The following is an 11,864-nucleotide window of genomic DNA, read 5'->3' on the forward strand; positions in this document are numbered from 1 at the left end:
AAACTACTCGTCGTCGTCCTCCTCCTTGGTGGTGTACTCCGACGACAGAAACGCGTCATCTCACCGAGGATCGTTGTTGTCAAAGGTTGACGCAGATCCCTGTTCGCATTGCGCTACCGCCAGTGCCTTCCACGCATGCCTATCCGTGATCCGCGGCTCGCAGAGCCCTCCTCTGTGCCAAGAAGTCGTTCTCGGTGGCGATATCCTCCGGGAAACGCTGGCCCCAGTCCGCCATGGCATACTCGTCCGCCTCGGCGATGAGGAAGCGACGCTTCTGCCTACGCTGGACGCGGCGACCCTCGTCGGTGATGAGCTGCGGTGGAGGCGCGAGTTCCTGGGACTGCTCACGCACCCGTACGTTCAGGAAGTTCATATGCACCTGTGGCCTCGAGAGGCGCCACGCCACCGCGTCGTACGCGCGGCCGGCCTCGTGCGCGGTCTCAAACGTCCCGAGACCAAGACATGTATTACCGGAGCGGATTTCCCCGTAATACACGCCGGAGGGGCGGGCGCGGACGCCGCGGTAGCTGGAGCTGCTCCGAACGCGCGGAGGCATGTCAGTGGCGGGCGAGAAGACACGGCAGCGTGGGGAGAATGGCGCGGCAGCGGCGGCGGCGGTGGGGCGCTGGAGGCGAGGAAGAAGGGTGCAGCGGGGAAGATGGAAGCGATGGAGTGGCGGTTGACGGGCGCCCGCGTGCTCATTTTTTTAGAGCGCACCGGACGTAACGCGTCAAAACTACCATGCGCGCAAATTTGTTTTTGACGCGCCGTACTTTCATTCGCCTGCTGAAGCGCGCCAATCGGGCTCACGCGCGCTAAATCGGAATCTTTTCCCGCGCGCCAAAACTAGCGTGCCTATGCTCTCACATGCATGCATGCACGTACGTACCGCCTGTGTGTGAGCTGTGAGCACGCAGCCAGTGGTCAACTTATGAACAATGGCTCGCTGACTTCTTATTTGATTCCTTTCGTCCTCGTCTTTCTTTGGCGCCTGCTACATTGTGGGTGCTGTTGGGGAACGTTGCAGAAAATTAAAATTTTTCCTACGGTTTCACCAAGATCCATCTATGAGTTCATCTAAGCAACGAGTCAAGGGAGAGAGTTTGCATCTACATACACTTGTAGATCGCGTGCGGAAGCGTGCAAGGTGATGATGTAGTCGTACTCGACGTGATCCAAATCACCGATGACCAGCGCCGCACGGACGACACCTCCGCGTTCAACACACGTACGAAACGGGAGACGTCTCCTCCTTCTTGATCCAGCAAGGGGGAAGGAGAGGTTGATGAAGATTCAGCAGCACGACGGCGTGGTGGTGGATGCAGGGCGTCACAGCAGCAGGGCTTCGCCGAGACTACGAGGGAGAGACGTAACGGGGGGAGATGGAGGCGCCAGGGGCTGGTGTGTTCTCCTCCTCTCCCCCCCCCCCACTATATATAGGGGTGCCAAGGGGGAGGCGCCGGCCCTAGTAGATGAGATCTACTAGGGGGGCGGCGGCCAAGGGGAGGATTCCCTCCCCCCCAAGGCACCTAGGGGTGCCTTCCACCACTAGGACTCCTCCTAGGGGGAAAGCCTAGGCGCATGGGCCTATGGGGCTGGTGCCCTTGGCCCATCTAGGCCAAGGCGCACCCCCTACAGCCCATGTGGCCCCCCGGGACAGGTGGCCCCACCCGGTGGGCCCACGGGACCCCTCTGGTGGTCCCGGTACAATACCGATAACCCCGAAACTTGTCCCGATGCCCGAAACAGCACTTCCTATATATAATTCTTTACCTCCGGACCATTCCGGAACTCCTCGTGATGTCCGGGATCTCATCCGGGACTCCGAACAACATTCGGGTTTCTGCATATACATATCTTCATAACCCTAGCGTCACCGAACCTTAAGTGTGTAGACCCTACGGGTTCGGGAGACATGCAGACATGATCGAGACGCTCTCAGTCAATAACCATCAGCGGGATCTGGATACCCATGATGGCTCCCACATGCTTCTCGATGTTGTCATCGAATGAACCACGATGTCGAGGATTCGATCAAACCCTGTATGCAATTCCCTTTGTCAATCGGTACGTTACTTGCCCGAGACTCGATCGTCGGTATCCCAATACCTTGTTCAGTCTCGTTACCGGCAAGTCACTTTACTCGTACCGTAATGCATGATCCCGTGTCCAACACCTTGGTCACATTGAGCTCAATACGATGATGCATTACCGAGTGGGCCCAGAGATACCTCTCCGTCATACGGAGTGACAAATCCCAGTCTCGATCCGTGTCAACCCAACAGCTACTTTCAGAGATACCTGTAATGCACCTTTATAGTCACCCAGTTACGTTGTGACGTTTGATACACCCAAGGCACTCCTACGGTATCCGGGAGTTACACGATCTCATGGTCTAAGGAAGAGATATTCGACATTGGCAAAGCTCTAGCAAAACGAACTACACGATCTTTTATGCTATGCTTAGGATTGGGTCTTGTCCATCACATCATTCTCCTAATGATGTGATCCCGTTATCAACGACATCCAATGTTCATAGTCAGGAAACCAAGACTATCTGTTGATCACAACGAGCTGGTCAACTAGAGGCTCACCAGGGACATATTGTGGTCTAAGTATTCACACATGTATTACGATTTCCGGATAATACAGTTATAGCATGAATAAAAGACATTTATCATGAACATTGAAATATAATAATACTTTTATTATTGCCTCTAGGGCATATTTCCAACAGGTGCATCAAGTGATTTGATCTGGTGACGATCGCCAAGATATGATATGCATGTGTCATTGTACATACGGATGCACTTTGGACTTTGCTCGCCAAAAAAAATGCACTTTTGACTTATGACTAAAGATTTTCTAGCTCGTTCAATACAGTACAGTGCTCGGATTGATTTGTTTCGTACTTGGCCTGATCTCTCTCCAGGAACTAAAGTTTCACCCAGAACCAAGATAGAAAGGGAACCACTCCTAGTCCACCCGCCCGACTAAGGGCGTGTTCTGATCTCTTCCAACTTTGCAAAACTTCACAAATCAAGCTTCCGTAGCCAGCTTCTTGCTTCATCTGGCGATTCCCAAGCGTTTCGACGTCGTGCGTAGCTTCTCCCATCGCTAAAGCCGAGCTGAGAGGTCGCTGGCCTGGTTGGGCGCCAGTTTGGGCCTTGGAGGCAGCCTAGTTTGGGCGAGACATCGAGGGAATGAGCGCCTATATATACCGATTCGATTACATTTGGAGGGGGTGCCATGCACCCATGATACCCCTACTGGATGCCCCCATTGTTCTTTACACGACTTTAGTGATCTAAAAGGTCTCATATTAGTTTACAGATGGAATAATACTTTGCATGCATGGGAAGTCAATGGCCTAGAACGATAATAATTATGCCATACATTCAAGTTGTTTCATAAAATCATCGAAAAAATGTGTCTCATAGAAGAAGTTAGCATAGTTTATACTGTACTCCCTCCGTTCCATAATATAGTGCCTATAGATTTTTGCATAAGTCAAACATTCCAAACTTTGACCATATTTATAGAGAAAAGTAGGTACATCTAGAATACCAAATGCACATCATTGAATACATCGTGAGTTATATTTTCAGAATGTACATGTTTGATATTGTAGATGTAGATAGTTTTCTCTATATACTTGGTCAAAGTTGGTAAAGTTTGACTTTCAGAAAAATCTATAGGCACTACATTGTGGAATGGAGGGAGTATGAGATTACATGCAACTGGATCTAGTGCTTGTTGTGTGCTTATCTAAAAAAGTGCTTCTTGTGTGGTATTAGCCACTCTGCACGTGCATCATATGCATCGCAGGATTTGATCTGGTGACGAGGCTTGACCAAGACATCATGCATGCATGTGTAGAGATGCGCTGGATTGGACCGGAGCACGTGAAAGTGGTTCATGCATGCATGCATTGGTGTTGCTCTAGCGGAAACGAGGCATGCATGAGGATGTTTGTTGTCTGTTACTTGGATTGCTAACACTTTTTTTGTTTTTGCGAGAAGGATTGCTAACACATGACATGAGGCACAACGCAAGTTAAAAAAAAACAGGCAAGAAGGTTGATTCATCCACATAGCAAGAAGTTTAAAAATTATAATAAAATCATTGAGGCTCTCAGTCGCTTCAATCCATAGGAGAGGTGTGGTAAACAATAGTATGGCAACAAACAAATGTACTCATGCATGGAATGAAATAAAAGAAAATTGCACTTAATGGAGCTTGATGGTGAGGTTGCCGGTACGTACGCGCAACACAGAATGGCAGAAGACATGACATGGCCAATCAAAGGATTTGATCTGGTGACGACAGGCAAGATATCATGCATGATTGTATTGTACCCAGTACATATGATATGCAGTCTTGAGTTTTGGCCAGAGATTTGAGTTCTTACCTCACGGCCCAGACTGCTTTCTGATCTCCTCGGTGCTTGCTGTACTCTGCCTAGCCACCTCGTGCATCGCTACCGCGACAGTCCGGAGGACCCCCTTGGCTGCCTGTTTGGCGCTGCATTATTGAATGATGAAGAGTAGGAGACCCTATCCATGGCCTTCGCGAGGAGAGCTAATTGCATGGAAGTACCAAACTTCGGCACGTTGTAACGCATTGATATCACTAGTCATTTCTTTTGCAAGAAGAGTCTAATTGTTGCAAAACGGTCTAAATCACGTATAAACGCGTATTGACGGTGAACCTGACCGCTGGGACCCACTATGAGGGGCTGATGTGGCATGCTCTTTTACAAAAAGAACCCTTACTTTTTATTTAATCATACATATATCCTCTGTTTGTCAAAAAAAGGTCTTGCCACAAAATATCATTTTATAGAAAATGCCCGCACGCGCGCTTGTTGACGGGTTTCAACGTGCCGGGTTTCAAAAATGCATCGGCTCGCGGCAACGCCGCCCATCAAAACAACTATGGCGGCTTCATCATTGGCTCATTGCCACGCAACCCATCGAAGTAACTCCGGCGGCCTTTCAGGATCGGCTCGCGGCAACACCCCTTATTGAAGCAACTCCGGCGGCCTCGTAGTATTGGCTTGCGGCAACGCCGCCCGTCGTAGAAACTCCGACGGCCTCGTAGCATCACAACATCATCAACACTGACGGTCGCCACGCAGCATCCCGACAGCCGTGGCAGCAGCAGCTCTGCCCACCCCACTCGCCGCATCACCTCGGCTTATCGCCGACAATCCTTGCAGCAGCAATTGCTCGGTCGTCGGCTCATCGCATGCTCGCAGCATGGCCTTGTAGCATCCCCATGGAGTAGCATAGACGACGCTATGCACCACCCGTGACTGGCACTGACAACATAGGTTGTACCACGGTGTCACAACACTCACGGCGCCTCCCCTGTCACCTTGCAGCATGGCGTCACAACACCGTGCCGCTGCGGTGGTGCCACCTCGGAGCAATAGATCTCGCCGGTTCATGGCATCAGAGGAGTCCGCTCACAGCATTGATTCTCACCAGGGTCACCGCACTAGAGGCATCCACTCATAGCAGCATAGACACGAGGTGTCGCGTGGATTGAGTTGGTTGCTCGCCGGAGATAAGGCTCTGAGCGGTGGAGGATGTTTCTAGAGAGTCACGTTCACGCGTCGAACAGGTCCTGTCGCCAGTGGCATAGCCAGCTTGGTGAGCCAGGGTGGTCCAACAGTGAAACTTATCATGTAATTCTATGTTTTTTTCCAAAAAAAATCCATTTTTCTACCCTATATATTGGCTATGGGGAAAACTTCGGGGTGGTCCAGGGACCACCCTGTCCACCCCCTAGCTACACCACTGCCTGTCGCCACGGACTATATGATCGAGAAGGGTCAAACGACAGACGAGGCGGTCGCTCTTGCAGTCACCTTCACGCATCGGACCACCGCACCGTATAATGGAGAAGGATCAAGCGACAAACGAGGCAGTCGCTCGTGCAGCTGTTTACATCCGGCTGTTTAGAATCAGTTTCCTTGGTTATACGGGGCATTATATATCAGTATACATAATTTATGGCGAATCAACCTGTGGTTGGATGGTTAGGACATTGGTATCCCAGTAGAGTTCAAGTCCTAGACTTAATATCGGTGCTCGTATTTTTCTGCATTTATGTCAGGTCTTCCCGTGATGTGCGTTTAATGTGAGGAGACGTTTCCATCGACTCTAAAGGCATGTATAACATCTTGGTGAATCTCAAAATGATGTGACGACTCAGTCTTTTGAAAATGCTCATAGAGGTACGATAGTGATGTGTTCATAGGGATGTGTGTATGTATATATGTATGAGCTGTCCTAAAAAAACATTTGTATTTTAGCCGCATATGTTCTGCTCCACCCTAGATGGGTACACGGGCTCGTTAGATTAGAAAACCGTAGACGCTGCGTGTGAGTCTTAGATTTTTCTAACGGCGTAGCCGATCCATCGATGGGTACACGGGCTCATTTATATTTTTCTCACGGCGTAGCAGATCCAGCATGTCAAAAATAAAATAAAATCAACGGCCAGCATCTGCGTGCATGCAGCCATGCATGGCCGCGTCTCATTAGAAACCCTAGCACTAGCAGCCACGCCCGGATCGATCTTTCTCACGTACAACCAGACCGATCGAGCAACTCAACCCGTCTAAACATGCCTGCGCCGCCGCGACCTTGGGCGGACCTCCCGTCGGAGCTGCTCGCTGTCGTCTCCGGCCGCCTGCACGATCCCACCGACTTTATCCGCTTCCACGCCGTCTGCACATCATGGCGGGAGTCGCTGCCCAAGACGGCATCGCTCCGCCCAGACTTCTTGCCCTGGCTCGTCGCCCCGCCGTCTGGTCGCCGCTTCTCCGTTATCAGGCTCCGCTGTGTCTTCTCCAAGACAAGCTACCATGCCGAGGTACCCGTGACCCTCCACAAGCTCGGGTGGGTAGCGCGAGCCGACGGCACGGCGGACTGGTTCTTCAGCACACGGGACGGGCCTAGGCTCGTTGACCATCTCACCGGGGAGGCCATCCCCCTGCCGCCCTTCCCGCACGCCGATAAGCGGAAGATGAGGGATAAGTCCCGCGGCATCGTCTACGGCGACGGCACTGTCTTCCTCTACAACTTCTCCAAATCTGACGACAACCATCAGCAAGGAACGACGTCCACCAACCTCCGAGCGGCCATCCTCAGTCCCGGCCATACCGCATGGACAGTCGTCGAGAGAGGGTTCAGGCTGGGGAGGAACAACATAGCGTTCGAAAACAATCATTGCTTCGCCGCGTACCATAATGGCAAGATCCTGGTGTGTGTGGACGGGGACGATAGCAATGATATCTGGCACCTCCTAGTGCCCACGACGGCCGGCGGCTTCCATGCTAGTGTCATTGAGAACGACGAGATGTGTGCTGCGTCATGGCGATTCCACGGGTTCATGGCCTTGGATTGGCGTCTTGACACTAGCCACGTCCTAGAGTCCCATGGCGAGTTGTTGCGAGTGTCCGTCCTGGTCCGTTCGCCCAGCCACCGGTTCTCAAATCGTCAGAGCACCAGTAGCCAGGTGCTCACACTGGCCGTTTTGGTGCACTCCCTCGTGGAAGAGATTGGCGTAGATGGTAGACAGACGGTGCGGTGGGCAAGGAGGGACGGCTTGAGCTTCGCGGATCGTGTCATGTTTCTAGGGTTCCCAAGCAGCTTTGCAGTGGACGCTGCCAGATTTTGTGACAGGGAGGACAACATAATTGCCGGGTGCGTTTACTTCTTCTTACGGTGGTCCAGAGAACACGGCTCCTCGATGTCATCGCCGCTTGGCGTCTTCAGGTACAACCTCATCAACGACAAAACCAAGTTCATGGAATACCTACCGCACAAATGGAGCAGCCATAAAAACGACGCGGGTATGTGGCTCGTGCCCCAGCCTCGCATTGCTCCAGTTAAGGTATGTACAGCCAAGCTCACCATTTGTTCAACTTGAAGCCTCCACCATTATTGTACAATCTCATCACGTATATTGGGTGATCACTACTCACTTGCAAGTTAATCAACCCATCACCAGAAAATTAATCTTTCGGAACCGATGCTTACTACTACCTCTGTTGGAAGTTCAATTCCAAAATCGAACTGGCAAAACATCTTATATTAAGATAGAAATAGAGGTTGTATTTCCCAGACATGCAGACAATTAGCGGTGCCAGAGAGATATCAGCGGAGGAAGAGACAAAGGCGACTTGGCTGGCCACGGCGCCTCCGTCGAGCCTGAGCCAGGAGCTCGCCGAAGGGGATGACATTGATAAGACCAGATAGTTCCTTTGACACCACATTGCACCATATTTTGGAGATCGCTAATTCTACAGTACACGGAGCTTAAGACTACATGAGAAGTGCTGACATGGCATGCATACTTAAGGTTGACGTGCGTTGCCATCATTAGGTAGTCATATATATTTGACGCAGCAGTGCGAGGGATTTTATCCCTTCTTGAAGGCATGGATGCCAAAGAACTTAGTTACTGGTGTTAATTTCACATCTTGTAATGCGGGTCTGTCGTAGTTGTTCATGTTTTGTGCTCTACTTGTTGTTGGATTTAGTCTTGCTGCCTTTAAACCAACTTTAATAAAGATTGTTCTGTGCATCACGCAGAGGGGTTTTAACCTCCCTTTCAAAAAATAAAGAAGCTAGTCCTATATATTTGTTCCCTTTTTGAAATATAAATTTACTATTTTCAACAACAACTAGAAGATCATATCGTATACTTCATAAATGATGATTTGATGAACTTCGACTCACTTATGTAGGCATACTTGCGTGCATGTGTGTGTGTTTGGTATCATAGCCGTCATGGTCCATAACCAACCTTGCTTTTTTCCTAAGGTAATTAAAGAATGGCTGGAGGCTCCAAAGGCATATCATCCAACAATAGGAAGTAGATCTATCCGGAAGGAGAAACGACCAGAACAGTCCAAGGAGTCCTTCAGCTTCGTGGTGCAAAACCATCCTCCGGGTGTGTCGGCATGGATAGCTCCTTGATGCGCCGCTTCTTCAGCAAGCATGGCAAAGTTTCGACCGCTAAGGTGACCTCTCCTGGGGCAGGATGTGTTACCATGGCAATGATGACAATGGAAAGGTCGGGCGATGCCGAGGACGCCCTCAATGGGTTGGTACTGAATGGGTATACTCTTGTGGTGAGCGGTCATACGGCAAGGCGCGAGTCATCAGTGTCCAAGTTGCGGGTGTCACTATAAACTTTGGTGCTAGGTTGAGGTGTTCCAACCTTCATAGAGATCATGAAATTGTTTATCAATAGGGATCACTAGACTCGGCTAGCTTGCAAAGTTTACGTTTCTTACAATCTTGATCAACAAGCCTTTGGTCTTATAAGAATACAATTTTATTTCATCTCTAACCAGTAACCACCCATGTACATCAAGAAGTACAAAATTTTCTAGCATGTTATAATAACCTCTCTCGCTCACAACTTGGATAAGTTGAGATCACACCGGAACTATTTTAAATTCTTATGATAAGGCTTTCGTGAAGCCATTTGCAACATGACCTTAGAAGGAATGAACCGACTGTGAAGAAGGTTCTTAGCAACCCTTTCTCTCACAAAGTCATAGTCACTTAGACTATTCCCTTCCGCGGACATTCTTTTCTAGAAAGAAAGTAGCAAAGCCGAACGCAAATATACATGCAAATTGCCTCGACTACCTCTTCACTGTCCAAAATGGGGGATACCGCTATTCATACATGGATGGACGAGGGACTCCACTGACAACATCAATAGATGACTTTTCGGCCAACATACTTGGTGCGAGCATGAAATACAAGATTTTCTACCTGGTGCAAATGTTGCCACACCAAATTATGAGTCACCCACTACACCGTTAAGGGCCTCTTTGTTTCGAAGAATTTTCATAGGATTTTTGAAGGGTTTTAATTCTTGGGGTTTCTTTTTTTCTACATTGGTCGTTTGATTCATAGGATTGAATCATATAGAAATATTTCCTAAGGAATCCACATTTCATAGTAATCCTGAGATACTGAAGTTTGATTGGTTCGGTCTGTTGATGTGCTGATCCACAGAAGACAGGAACATGGCACATCAAATTCTTTGATCATGTGATGCTTAGTGATGTATCTTTGCCACCAACTTAATTTGCTATTGATTTGTTTCATCCTTGGGCGGTCATTACCAAAAAAGGGTTTCCCCCCGCTTTATATATAAAGCACCATCACCGATTACAACCGAGAGACCGAACAACGCACACACCCAAGGCAAGATACAAAGGTGCCGGGAACCGACACACCACCCCACCGACAACAATAGAGAGGTGAACCGGACAACAACGAAGCCAGGCCTCCAAAGCGATGCCTCCAAGAAGGGTACAACCATGGATAGTCGCCACCGCCCGATCCGTGAAGATCAGGTTTTCACCCGGAGCAAGGCGGTAAGAGTGGGAACGCCGCGACGGAGCCTTTAGGAAGGGTACGACGTCAATTGCCGCCGCCACCGTCGGCCAGTCAGAGGACTGGGCAAGTGGTGTACCCCGACGCCCACACCCCAACGTCGCACCTTAACTCCGTCAACCACCCGCAACCACGCCACCGGCGAGGCCATGGTTGCCCGCCCGCACTTGAGACACACGCTCCGCCTGCAAACGCCGCACCTCCCGCCACCAGAGCCGCCGCCCTACAACCAGACAACCCCGAGGCCTACACAAAGGCCCCGACTTTGGACCAACCGACGACCCTCGACCGGCAGAACTACCCGCAGACGCTCCGCTGGAAGACCTACCACTACTAGGGAAAAGCCTACACACAGAATCTTATCAGCAGCGCGCTTCAAAATAACTCGCTGCTGCTAACTAGCAGTAGCGCGTACAGACGAAACTCGCTGCTGAGACAAATATAGCAGTAGCGCGTCACCCGAAAGACGCGTTGCTGCTATAATTCCTACGAGGCCACCGCGAGGCTAGTTATAGCAGCAATGCGTTAGCTTGATGCGCGCTACTGCTACGTGGCATAGTAGCAGCGCATTTCTCGGATAAGCGCTACTGCTAAGTTTCCTACAAAAATTTAGTCCCACCTCGCTCCGTGAAGAGAGTTTCTACCACCTTAAATATGTTACTTCTCACACTTTGACAAGTACTTGATCTTCATTGAACTCTATGTGTAGAATTTGTGGCTACAATATGAGTCTTCACCTGTTCCTAAACCGGTGAGGACTCATATTGTCAAATCAGATTGTACACAAAAAGATCGTTGATGATCAATGTGTTTTTGATATATTAAACAAAGTCTATTTTTGCATGCTGACACATAGCAGTAGCGCTTTACTGTGAAAGGCGATGCTGCTAGGTAGCTTAGCAGTAGCGTCTTTTCCTGAAGAGCGCTACTGCTAAGCCATCCATCTCCCTCATCTCCTCCCTTCGCATCCACTCACACACAGCCACTCAAAATCCTCTCCGATCCGTCTGCGCCGCGCGCCCCCGTCTCCCCTCCTCCGTCTGCGCCGCGCGCCGTCACCTCCTCCTCCTTGCTGGACTCGGTACCGGCCTCCTCCTCCGTCCTCCCTCTCCACTCGCTGCTGGCCGGCCCCTCCTCGCTCCGCCTTCCTCCTCCATCATACTCTCTTCTCCCTCCTCGAGTCGCCCTCCTTCTCCCTCCTTCTCATATGCAACATTTTGATTTAGTTGATATAATTTAGTTGACTTAGTAGGCTAGTTGATTTAGTTGACTTAGAACATTTTGATTTAGTTGATTTAGTAGGCTAGTTGATTTAGTTGACTTAGAACATTTTGATTTAGTTGATTTAGTAGGCTAATTCATTTAGTTAATTTAGTTGACTTAGAACATTTTGATTTAGTTGATTTAGTAGGCTAGTTGATTTAGTTG

The 11,864-nt window shown here is 49.8% G+C and overlaps 1 protein-coding gene across 1 annotated transcript; it reads left to right on the forward strand.

Annotated features, from left to right (window-relative positions):
* The first annotated feature begins 6,592 nt into the window (after positions 1-6,592).
* LOC123135147 (uncharacterized) lies at positions 6,593-9,211 on the forward strand. Its single transcript, XM_044554244.1, has 2 exons — positions 6,593-7,908; positions 8,841-9,211. The coding sequence occupies exons 1-2, from the start codon at positions 6,637-6,639 to the stop codon at positions 8,994-8,996; spliced, it is 1,428 nt and encodes a 475-aa protein (XP_044410179.1). The 5' UTR covers positions 6,593-6,636; the 3' UTR covers positions 8,997-9,211.
* The last annotated feature ends 2,653 nt before the right edge of the window (positions 9,212-11,864 follow it).

Source organism: Triticum aestivum, chromosome 6B (assembly GCF_018294505.1).
Source record: "Triticum aestivum cultivar Chinese Spring chromosome 6B, IWGSC CS RefSeq v2.1, whole genome shotgun sequence".
Lineage (NCBI taxonomy): Eukaryota > Viridiplantae > Streptophyta > Magnoliopsida > Poales > Poaceae > Triticum > Triticum aestivum.